Raw genomic sequence first — 13834 nt, forward strand, 5'->3', positions numbered from 1 at the left:
CTAACCTAAAATATTTATTTACAGTGAGATTACACTGTTGTTGTTATTATGATATTTGATATTATGTTACATAGCATGAAATGAAAATCATCGAAGATTTGAAGAATCCCAACAGAATATTGAAGTTCTATACATATTTTCGAGAAATTTAAAAACAATTTCCAAAATAATTGTGTGGATACAAAATAAATAAGTGTGCATTCTGATAGAAAGTAATTCCTTTATGAAATGAAGCATTTGATTTGCTCCAACTATCTCATAAAAATAAAAATAATGATCTGCTTCAATATTTTTGGAGCCATCAGTGTGAAAATATGGAAATGAAGTTTTATGGCTCTGTAATCAATGGAAAATGTTAGACTCCACTTGTAATCAAATTTGTTCTATAATATGTACCTACATTATAGTCAACTCTACTACTTAATTCATCTTGATTTTGCCATTGAAAATAAATGAGAAGTATTCAATATAAATATCCACAGTTGAATATCCTGTTTCTTTCAACTCACCTATTTGTTTTCATATTAAAACAATTATGGCACTCTTGGAAGTATGTCAATCACATGCTCTAGGATGAATTTATGGAATAGCAAAAGAATAAAAGTATTCAATCTCAATCACATGAAAATTTGTCTAGTATGTACTTAGTGGTATGTTTCGGTGTGAGTTTGAATGACCCTTGAAGAATACAGTATTGTTCGATAGCAGCAGTCTTTAGTGGGATATTGACTGTTGTCATTATAATGGGACTATTTTGTGAAAACTTTTTTAAACATGGGCTTTATGGGAAATCTGGACTTTTCAAAATAAATAAAAAATATAATATAATCAAATAAAATGTTGATTTTAATGAAGTATCTTCTTATCATCAGAGCTGTGTCAAAGCTCAGTAATATGTAATCAAATAGAAGAGTTGAGGTGAGCTCATTCAAATAACTTCATTTTCAAACTAAGTTGGCTAGTACTTCAATTCTAAAATCTGAGACATGACATCATAGTAAATATTCATTTCTGTGGATTTTTTTTCCACAACAGAACAGAGTTGCATTTAGCCAAAGTACCCAATTTTTCGAATTTCACAGATAATTTTTTTTTTTTAAGATCAAGTTACTCGAAAACGGCACTTTGTAGGAGAAAATATGAAGAGAACTTTTATTTTTCAAATTAGCCAAATATTATTCAATGAACGTTCAAATTACTTTTAAGAGTTGGGTTCTTCGAATTTCTGGTATTTTTATGTGATGTAATGTTCATAATGAAGAAACTGAAAGATGTGTAGGGAATCTTGTGTTCGGAGAAGATGTATCACATCAAGGAAAAGCTATATTCCAAAAATCATTTCCTTCAATAGAACCATTTACGAGATATAGCTGAAAATCACATTTTTTTATCGATTTTCAACAGCCTGTATCTTTGTAACCGGGCCGAATCGGAAAAAACTGTAAAGGAAAAAAGTGTTTCTTTTGACCTCAGGAATCTTCGGTTGAAATATATGTACAAGTCAAAGTCTCACCCTGTATATTCTTAGGTCCAAATATTTGGTCCGTTTTATCGTAACCTGTGGACTCTTAAGTTAGGCTATCTAGCGATCTCTGCCTAAGACAAAGAAAGAAAGAAAGAAAAGTTTATTTACACGTTTTTACAAGATATTTTTTACAATAGTTTTTGTTAATATATATAATTACTAGTTCCTGCAAATAATTTTTGCTTGACTAGAGTTTTCGTAACACAGATGACATAAAGTCTATAAACAATTTTTTTTTGTACAATGATGATATGATACAGTTTAGGATGTGAATGATTTATGCAGGAAAATAAAAATAAAAAACCTGCTCAAAGTAATTGGAAGAAACTATGTACAAATGTACACAGTTCATATAGACTGCCTGAAAATCGGTAGATTTTCATAAGGCAGAATATGCTTATCGTTTGGATTTTTGTTGTTCTTTCGGATACGGGTGATTTGCCTCGTAGAATCGCTCACATAATTCAGTTTTTCATAAAATGTTGATGATATTTTATCAACATACTCTCTTATGGTTGGAATTTGTGCCAATTCATGGAGTTCTGTGATACGTGTGTATCTGTTTTTGTTTAGTATTAATCGGAGTATTTTGTTTTGGAATATTTGGAGGGGCTTTAATGGTGTCGGTTTTAGGTGACACCATGCAGGGGCAGCGTACGTTATGATGGGTCTGATAATAGAGGTGTAAATTAGTTTTTTGTGTTCCCTGTTTAATTTACTTTTTCTGCACATTAAAGGGTAGAATAAGGTATTCATTGCGTAGGCCCGACCCAGAGTTTGATCTATGTGTTTATGAAAGTTCAATCTAGAATCGAGCTCTACACCTAAGTATTTAACTGAATTCTTTGGCATTATGGTTCTGTTGCCCATTTTCAGATGTGGACATATTTTATTGTTTTTGGTTTTCCTGTTGAAAACAATTTGTTCTGTTTTACCCTCATTCAAACTGATTTTCCAGGTTTCATAATATTTTTTTAATACGTTTGTATGGTACTGTAGCAGTTTATTTGCGGTAGTCGCATGGAAAGATTTAGCAAATATCGCGGTATCGTCTGCAAAAAGGGCCAGGTTTGTGTTTGGAAACTCTGGAATATCATGCATGAATAGATTGAAAAGTCTGGGTCCAAGGACTGATCCTTGTGGAACGCCTGCTTCAATATGTTTGGGTTGAGATATTGCATTATTCATTTTAACTGAAAAGGTTCTTTCTTTCAAGTAAGAATTTATTAATTTTATGATAAAAGGTGGCAGTTTTAGTTGTACCATTTTGTATATCAGTCCTTCAACCCAGACTTTATCGAAGGCTTTTTCTATATCAAGAAACAGCATTACCGTGTTTTGTTTCTTATTGAAACTATGAATAGCTTCAACTGCTATTCTGCATATTTGTTGTACGGAGCTGTGTTTTTCTTTAAATCCATATTGATGAGGATCCCGCATTTCAGTTTTGGTTAATAATTTTGTCAGTCTATTGAGAATAATTTTTTCTGTTAGTTTGCTGATCATTGATAATAAACTTATTGGTCGATAATTTTTAGGGGACGTTTTGTCTTTCCCCTGTTTGTGAATAGGGATTAATTTGATTTAATTTGCCTAAGACAAACCTTCTCACATAAAGTTGAGAAGTGACTGTGTTGCAAATGCGACGACCCCTTTACACCTGCCATGGCCGATGTTAGTTGGCGCATATAACCTACAGCGCTATCTCAGAGCAGACACAGTCACTACAATTTACTGATTTGATTTAGTGGAATCAAATTTCACCTCACAATTGTTCATGATGATACCGGTTATACAATAATTAAAAAAAAAATTCACAAAAAACTTTTTTTTTTCATTTTATGTCTCAGATATTATCACGATTTTTATTTTCAATTACTCTTTCCTGAAATTATTGCGTTAGTACTTATAGTTTTCAAAATATTGAGGAAAAACCGAAGAAAAGGGAGAATTTCCATAGTCACTATTACGTGAATTATTTTTACTGTGAATATCATATGCGAATACTCTCAAACTAGAATGATGTTGGAATATCGTGCATATCTTGAACTTTAGAAATATCATCACAGGGTGTTTCAAATATTGTGCCAAAAATTGTGAAAAAAATTTGATCATAACTTTCAGTTTTCAGATTAGCACCCTATTTTTTGTGATTGCGTTGGATTCTACGGTAAGAAATAAGGCTAGTGTCCAAACATGATCATGCTCCCAAATTCAATAATTCAAGAGTTATTCGAGATTTTATGAATTTATGTTATACGTATGGTCAATTTCATTCGATCTGTTTCCAGACAGACTAGCAATAATACTCTGTGACCATATAAATTTAAATATCTAATCACTTAACATGTGACAGGTGTTTTCATTATCAAAGTTAAAGTAATTTGATTTCTCTAATTCTGTGCTTATTCCGTTCATTCTTCCACATCTTGTAGAACAAAATCGTGCGAGAATATATCAGAAACGCACAGTTTTCATGGTTATATTTCATTATTATATGTTGGTACTCCGAACTTTCCGCCACGGCTTTATCTGTCAATTCATCAATTTGCCTTAAAGAAATCAGTTCTGCCAATCAACATTTTTCAATGCAAAAATCACTAAATGATATTTATGGAAATATTTCATTAATTTCAATAAAAATGCAATGAATTAGAGAAAATAATGTATAATACTCGTACAGAAGGCCCATTCTACCACTCGTTCATTCCAAAACTCGCCACTTCGTGGCTCGTTTTTGAATTTTGAACTCGTGGAAGAATATCAATGCCTTCTGCACTTGTATTATAAATAACTATTCACGAATTGAATTTCCGATATTCAAATGACAAAATTCTGGATATACTTTTCTCTAATTATGTGGCAAATTAGTTCATTCCGGCACATCTTGTGGAACAAAATAGACTGGAACGGATTTATCTATTATCTGTCAAATTTGGTAAACAGAAAACTATTCTGCCAACCAACGTTTTTCAATGCAAAAATCACTAATAGATATTTATGGAAATTTCCATTAATTTCAATAAAAAGACAGTGAATTCGGGAAAATAATGTTTAAAACTCATACAGAAGGCTCATTCTACCACTCGTTTATTTTTAACTCTTGGAAGAATATCAATAACTTCTGCACTTGTATTATAAATATCTAATTCCATATTCACGATGAATGCAAAAGAATTATTGGTAGAAGTCATCGAACTTTGAATCAGAAATTTCCTCATCTTCTTTAAAGGATGTTTCATACTTTACGAATATCCAGGGCCATCGCTAGCCAAATTGCCGACCCTAGGCAAATACCCAATTTGCCGCCCTAACAGTCAACTCTGCAGAAAGCAAAAAAATTATTTTGGGTTATCGGGGTCTTTTACCGAAATATGAAAAAGTTGAAGGCGACAGTTTGTAAAATTTTAATTATAATAACATAGAAAAAATATAAACAAAACCAATAAGTTTAAACTTGTACAAAAAATGAAAATCATTTTAGGATTGGTGAGGAACAATAATAGGAATACATAATATGAATGACAAGAACAAAAAATATCTTTCCGAAAAAAATATTCAACGAATTATTCAAAAATTAACTTTCCGATCATTTGAATAAATCATCGAAAAGTTAATTAATTGAATGTCAAAATTGGCATTTAAGGATTGGTAAAAACAAATAATATACATGACGAGTATAAATAAACAAATAATAAAGATAGAAATACATAGGTAATATAAATGACTAGAAGAAAAATATAAGTACAATATACATATAATGAGATAAGTTAATAAGTGATACAAATCTAGAAATATTACTCAGAAAATTCAAAGAACTCTTTAGAAATTAACTTTTCGAGCTTTCATTTTTGCAAATTTGCTTACAAGTTCTTTAATATCTAATGATTCTGCCATTTCAGATTCAATGGATAGATAAGCTAATCCGCTGAGGCGATCTTGTGTCATACTATTTCTAACGTACGATTTAATTAATTTCAATTTGGAAAAACTACGCTCTGCACTAGCTACAGACATAGATAAAGTTTAAATAATTCTGAGAACTATTCAAAGATTAGGAAATCCTTCCTCCAACATATTGTTGTAAATGTACTCAAGAGTTTGAATGGGCGAAGATGAAGATTGTGAAGACATCATATCAGCTATCATCACAATTTCATGCTTCAGATCTAATCCATGGATATCCTTTTCTTCCCCATCACTAAGAGCAAGTTCAACTTTGGTACAAGAAGTTCTTTCTGGGATTTTAACTTTAGATTGTGAATGTCGAAGAGAAATCCAAAAATGTGATTTATTTGATTGAATCTTTCTTCAATAGAAAATAATGCCCTATCTAAAATTGTAAAATAAAAACTAATTTTAAATTTTTGATTTGCATCTACTATCACTTCATCACGAGCTTCATAATCAAAGTGCCTAGGCTTTCTTCTTATGCGTTCCTCATTCGATTCAAGGGAAGGAATCAATCCCAAATTCATGGCAATATCTTCTGCATTATCTAAGATTTTTTCGAAACCGGAATCACTTCTTAATGTTTTAAGAAAATTCTTTCGTCTTTTCCAACTGACTAGTTGCAGCGGACAAATCAAATTCTATGCTTTGAAGAAGCTTGCTGCAAACATTAATATTGAAGAGAACCTCAAACCATGTTACTAAGGACGTAATGAATTTAAAATTATTAATTTTGTTTAAAATGCTATCAGCCTCATGGTGCGTAGAATAGCCTGTAGTGCCCGTTAGTGTGTTGTCTTCAGCTATTTGTTTTAGTTAAATATATATTTCCTTCAGCTGATATCGAAGAAGTTTCAAGGCATCAATACGACTAAACCATCTCGTGTCACTTAATGGCTTGACTGTCAGTGAAGGAACATTTTGTTTCAGAATATCCCACCTTTGAGTGGAGGCCGAAAAAAATACAAATATTCGCTGAATCAAATCGAAAAATATAATTGATTCCATTGAAGACGCGGCATCATTCACTACTTAATTCAAGGAATGGGCACTACAAGGGACATAAAAGTCTCGAGCGTTCCTTTTCAAAATCCTACCTTGTAAACCCTTGTCTTTTCACTTCATATTACTCGCATTATCGTATCCCTGCCCTCTCATATTTTTCAGTGGTAGCGACAGGTTTTCTAGTTCGCTGACTATAACATTTTCAAATTCAGCTCCTGTCGTTTTCCCTAAGGGAACAAATATCACAAAATGCTCCCTGATTTCTATTACTTTTTTTTCACCGTTATTCGCAAATTGATTTGTGAAACTCTTTGGTAAATCTACAAATCTGACTCTAATTACCATCTGTTCTACATGACTAACATCGGGCGTTCTATCTAAAATGATTGAGTAATATGTAGCACTTCTAACAGATTGCAGAATTTTGTTTTTGATAGCATTCGCTAACAATAGAATTATTTCATTCTGTATTTGTGGACCCAAATAATTTACAGAATTTCTATTTCCAGCAGATTTTCGCAAATGTTCATTCATTAGAGGATCGAAAAGTGCTAAAAATTCCAGCATTTTCAAGAAATTGCCATTTTTTCCGCGAATACAGTATCAATCGTTCCCCTTAAAGCTGAATTCTGCACTCCCATTGTCCTTACGAGGAATACAACTCGTTCCAAAACTCGGCTCCAATATTCTTCCTGTTCTTTGATAATTTTTAAATTATCTTCATCTACTGTTATTTCGCTTATCAATCGAATTTCTAATTCTATGTTGAGCAATATCAAAATACAAGAACTTTTACGATGGCCCTGTAGATGAATAATGAACCAGGAAGATTTAGGAACACAAAGTAAAGATCTAAATCCACAGAGAACTGTAACATAACCTGTAATTATTTCGTAAACAAAGCATCAATAACAAATTTATCAATCATTTATTTCTATAAACTGCTATGCGGCTGATTTACATTGATAATTGTATTTATATTGCTTTGTCTAGTCTGAAGTTTTATTTAATGACGAATGTTTGAGCATGATGCTAGTGACTTTAAAAATCTCACATTCGGTAAATTCAATGTGTAAAAAAATATTTTAAATTGTTCATTGTGAAAATTATTGTACTTTCTTCTAGAAGCCCTGAAGAATCATTAAAAAAAAGCGAAAGCTTGGCACAGAATAAAGAGTTCATTTTTTTATTTATTCCTCCAAACATTGAGTCGATAAACCCTTATCTCATTGATATATATATATTTATATATATATATATATGTATATATATATATATATATATATAATTTTCTTACGAATTATATATATATATATATATATATATATATATTTTTTTTTTTTTTTTTTTTTTTTCTTCATCACCATTTATCGGGTTGGTACGTGAGACAACCGGGCTGATTCTTCAGCCAAGATTGTTCTCAGGAGCTGGTCAAGAACCTCCTGACTATCCTCCTGACTATATATATATATATATATATATATATATATATATATATATTTGTGTTAACGTTTCTTTCCTTTCTTTTTGGTTTATTGTAATTTTTATGAGCAGAAGACTTCTGTTGCTATACTTATTAGCATTGATAATACTGTCTTGTCGGATCATCCTGAAGAAGAACCGCACCTTGGTTCGAAATATAGATGAACAGGCGATAGATTGTTGATCATTTCAAATTGGCTAGATACCCAAATCACCCCTACTTATTTTTTTTTTTTTTTTTTTTTTTTTTTAATTCACCGACAAGCGGGATGGATCCAAGACAACCGGGTCACCACAGCGACCAAGGTTGTACTCAGGAGCTAGTAAGAAATCTTCTGACTGTCCGCGTGGTATATATATATATATATATATATATATATATATATATATATATATACCCAATGGGTTCCAACTTCAGTCCGTCCATTGCTGAAGTAGTAATGGATTTCCTTCTGGACTGCATTCTTGTTAGCATTCCTTTTCACATTCCTTTCATTAAGAAATATGTTGATGATCTAATATGTGCTGTACCTAAAGACCAGGTTGCTTTCGTTCTAAACAGGTTCAACAGTGAACATGAAAGTATACAGTTTACGTTGGAGGAAGAAACAGCGAGTGGTGTCCCATTCCTGGATACAAGGGTGATTCGAACACCGGAAAATAGGCTGATTCTGGATTGGTACCGAAAGCCAACAAGTTCAGGGAGATACTTACACTATTTTTCCAATCATCCACATGGACAAAAGGTAAACATGATTTTAGGATTGAAGAATCGCATCGAAAAAGTTGCCCATCCAAGTCTAAGGCAGCAGAATCTGAGGTTATTGTTACAATTGATGCTAGAGAATGGATACCCAAAGAGGTTGTTGTCCAGATTGATATACAATACCACTCCTTCGAGACAGCCAACGAATGGAGAGAGGGGCGCATCCTCCACTGTGGACACTGAGAACGTAGATAGAATTCTTTACTCTTCTATTCCCCTAATAAATAGTATGACTAATGCATTAATTAACCTCCTAAAGACCACACAAATTAAATTGATTCCGAAATCTTATTTTAAAATTGACAGACTATACAGTCGAGTGAAAGATAGGATGACTGTTGATAATATGAGTGGTGTGGTGTATTGTATTCCATGTTCAATATGTAGTGAGGTGTATATTGGTCAGACATCTCAGCTTTTGAAGAGAAGGATTGCTCAACACAAGAGCGACATCAAGAATCCAAATAAGATTTGTGCCCTAGCACACCATACCCGGGACAAAGATCACCCAATGGATTATGATTCCACCAAAATTCTTGAATGTGCAGTTAGTGGAAAGAAAAGATGTTTCTTAGAGATGTACCATATTAAACGACACACTTGTTCTATGAATTACAGAAGGGATGTAAACAATATTAGCTCCATCTATACTTATTTGATTCATTATGACCAGTTTGGTGGCAGTGAACTGGATGGATCAAATGGAATGAATATTTTCACAAGTTCTACAGTCGGGATAACGTAATAATGAAATCTGTGTTCCGGACTATTTCTGTGAGAGGGGATTGGATTCGGTTCATGGAGTCTTTCAATAATCGCATTTGTTCTGAGTTCGGTGAGAGTGAATTACTGCGACCAGGTGTGATTTAATGCTATTCTATGTTTCATTTGTCATGTGCGTGTATTCTGTGGCAAGTCTGGTTGACAACATTTTTGACAACCTCTCATTTTGTTGATTATTCTGTTTACCTTATTTACATATGATAATTGATTTCTACTCTTGTGCTAACGAAATATCAGATCTTTTTTCGCTAAATTTGTTGATGTTCTTGTTCATTGCTTTCTTGAGAGCTATTGATTTGTGTTCAAATAAGATCTTTACAACTCTGTATTTCGGTATGTACTATTTTTACATGTTTTGTGGTTGCCATGTTTTTGACTGTTTTCTATTGCTATTGTAGAGTCCTGAAGAAGGTCCCCATCGGGATCGAAACGTCGACTAAATGAAATAAAGAAGAGTGAAATTATAACACTTATCAATTTTCCCACACCCCTTATCATACTATCATCACTATATATATATATATATATATATATATATATATATATATATATATATATACACCGAAAGACCACTCAACATCTAAATGAACTGGACCTGCCGCACAACACCATCACGTGGATGCAGAAAGCAGTAATCCTGGGAACTGTCAGCATAGTGAGAAAAATAATATATTCCCACTAGCTCACGGAGGTACTCTTGGCGCGTGAGCCCGGGTATCACGGCTACCACGAGAAGTGTGAAATTAAAAAAAAATATATATATTTATATATATATATATATATATATATATATATATATATATATATATATATATATATATATATATATATATATCCGCAGTGAAAACTTGAAAACTCTGCTGGCTCTCGGCTGATACAGCCCGGGCCATCATAGATGTAGACACCACTCATAGTGTGAAAAAAAAAATTTTATATATATATATATATATATATATATATATATAGATCAATGAGATAAGGGTTTATCGACTCAATGTTTGGAGGAATAAATAAAAAAATGAACTCTTTATTCTGTGCCAAGCTTTCGCATTTTTTTAATGATTCTTCAGGGCTTCTAGAAGAAAGTACAATAATTTTCACAATGAACAATTTAAAATATTTTTTTACACATTGAATTTACCGAATGTGAGATTTTTAAAGTCACTAGCATCATGCTCAAACATTCGTCATTAAATAAAACTCACAGACTAGACAAAACAATACAAATACAATTATCAATGTAAATTAGCCGCATCGCAGTTTATAGAAATAAATGATTGATAAACTTGTTATTGTTGCTTTGTTTACGAAATAATTACAGGTTATGTTACAGCTCTCTGTGGATTTAGATCTTTACTTTGTGTTCCCAAATCTTCCTGGTTCATTATTCATCTACAGGGCCATCGTAAAAGTTCTTCTATTTTGATATTTCCAACAAATAACTATATATTGAACTCAAATTGTTGGTGTCCGTTTTTTTATTTATCACCTTTTCTGTTTTATTGATGTGGATCATTTCATGTATCAGTCTTTTATGATAATTTGGTTCAGATTTCAATACCTTTACACTACCAAAATCTACACGATGGTCTAAATTATGCGCGTGAATAGCTAGGGCACACCGTTCTTTATATTTTGTTATGTCTGATTTATGTATCGCAATTCTATTTTTGACACATTGTGAGGTTTGTCCAATGTAACTGCGGTCGCAATCCAAGCACTCTATTTCGTAGACGACATTACTTTTCAGTGGAGTTGGTATAGGATCCTTTATCCTGCTGTATAAATTTTTTACGGTTTTTTGATTGTACACTGCAATTTTGACGTTTTCATCCTTGAATATATTTTTAAGAATAAAGAGTTCATCTTTTTATTTATTCCTCCAAACATTGAGTCGATAAACCCTTATCTCATTGATCTAAATATACCTGAGACTCTTAACTTCACTTATAATATATATATATATATATATATATATATATATATATATATATATATATATATATATATATATATATATAAACAGTCTATTCAGGAATTATTGACATCCCGGGTGGCTTTGGAAAATCGAAATTAAGTTGGTACTGGCTCATTCAGTAACATTTTGAATCGCCCATTTCGGGTTGGCATTGGAAATGTCATTGACAGGAGGTTAGATTTCAGTTTGTTTGTGTTATTGGTTTTGATCGAAGAAATTTTGAAACTTAAAAGTTGTATCAATTTCAAACACACATTGATTAGTTTATTTGAGTATTAAGTATTGTGATTCCTGTTTTTTGTTCTTCAATGAGTAATCCAAAAATCTAATAAATTCCAATTGCTTTATAGAATTTTTACTGAGTATTCAATCGAAAAATATATTCAGAAGAGTAACTTCAAGAACTTCTTCACCTCTTACCAACTTGAAGATAATAATAGAATGCAATTAAATTTTAAAATTCACAAATTGAAAATAATTTCATGCAAAAATGCTTTTAGTGAGTGAGTTAAAGCTGTTATGGGCAAAATAATTTATGTTATTTAATAGAAACTCGTATAAAAGCATTTCAATAAAAAAACAAAAATCTCGAGTACAAATAGTACCTATATTTTTCATACAAGTTTAATCAATCATTCATGTCATGAACAGTTTCAATAAATAGTGACTTTAGAAAGTAATTTACACATCAGCTGATAAATTGGTTCCAATTTCGAAAGTTTAAGTACAACTGTAACTATGATGTCAAAATTTTTCATATACTAAATGGATTCTTTGAATTTTATTTCTGTCTTATTATGATATGGCTCTTCCATTCACTGAGCTACACTATTTAAATTTATCAACCAGTTTTTTCTGTTTTCTTCACCAGTTTAGACACCACAGTTAAAATGATCCATAAGAGTTATTTGATAAGAATTTTGCAAGCAAGTTGGTATCCAGTGTCTATCAGTAATGCAATAATTTTTGAAGAGCCTTTGGTGAAAAGGAAAATGCATATTTTAATGATCTTCAATGGGATCTTTCATGGGCGACTCTTAAATGAATAGATATCTCTTCATTGGATTTCATTGAAATGAGATAGCATTTCACTATATTTTTACGTTATACCTATAATCTGAATTTCAATTTATGAAATCATGACTGTATGCGTCCCTTCGTAATAATCGTCATTTCGAAAATTCAGGATCTTTCGGATACAAAAATGATGAAAATAATTTAAACTGGTTATTTCTATGATGAACAATAGCAATTTTTAGTGATATTTTTGTAACCAGAAATAAAGCCGCGACTAGACGTTCAAGGCCTACTTCGATGTCAATAATTCCTGAATGGACTGTATATATATATATATATATATATATATATATATATATATATATATATATATATATATATATATATATATATATTTATTTATTTACATTTCTGGTATTCGTGACACAATATATTCAACTTCGAATGTGTTTTGAAATTGTTATTCCATAAATAAATGCAAAATTTCGAGCCACCAGAATAATGGATTTGATTGAGCACTAGTCGAGATCTTAACCTAGGCAGAAAATTCATGTTTTTATGTCTTTTCATTCGATAGTTCTTGTCTTTACAGATGTCATCGTGGCAGAGACATCATCGTTATAAAAGGATATAGCACTCTCTTAGAATCTAAATAAATGAGTGCATCATTGAAAAACAATATTCTTATAAGATGACCTAATTCAGTGACCTACATGACGAGAATAGGTCTATTTCATATTTCACGTTTCCAATCAAACGATATATCTCAAATAAAATGAATAAGTCAGAAATAATTCCTCCAATATTACTTACTATCTCAAATATTCATGATTACTATTCAAACTTTCCCAAGACATCCTATCCGAAGTATCCATAACACTGAACTTATTTGATCTCACTTTTCAAATTCTCATCCATAAATTTCCAACACCAACTAAAACGAAATTCGAAGAGCATTTCCATTAAATTCGACCCTTTTCCAAAGTTATGATATATCTCCCGAACATTCAGAATAGTCCTGTTGAAATTATCGAGCTCTCACGTTAGAACACACCCTTGCACATTGCCAGCATCCAAGGATGGCTACAACTGATATCCGTCATCCGAAAGGATCGGCATTTTCCGCATGCTCTGAAGGACCTTGGAAAAATAGGGATGTTAGATTTAGGAGACTCAATGAACGCTCTACTTTCGTATCTTTTTCCATTAAATGCTTTGAATATTGTATTATATTCATTTCATACCGAGTTTCATACTAACTTTATTTCATACTAACTTTATTTCATACTAACTTTTATCTGAGGTTCTGCTGACGTACTCTCTTTCC

At 31.7% G+C, this 13834-nt stretch overlaps 1 protein-coding gene across 3 annotated transcripts in view; it reads right to left on the bottom strand.

The window, feature by feature from the left end:
- LOC123676379 (43 kDa receptor-associated protein of the synapse homolog) overlaps window positions 1–13579 on the bottom strand; it is a 372949-nt gene extending 359370 nt beyond the window's left edge. For all 3 annotated transcript variants that reach the window (XM_045612257.1, XM_045612254.1, XM_045612256.1), the window contains exon 1: window positions 13321–13579. In XM_045612257.1, the coding sequence (XP_045468213.1) occupies window positions 13321–13382 (62 nt within the window). In that variant the 5' untranslated portion in view covers window positions 13383–13579. The remainder of the gene's footprint in view (window positions 1–13320) is intronic.
- Window positions 13580–13834: the final 255 nt, after the last annotated feature.

Source organism: Harmonia axyridis, chromosome 3 (assembly GCF_914767665.1).
Source record: "Harmonia axyridis chromosome 3, icHarAxyr1.1, whole genome shotgun sequence".
Lineage (NCBI taxonomy): Eukaryota > Metazoa > Arthropoda > Insecta > Coleoptera > Coccinellidae > Harmonia > Harmonia axyridis.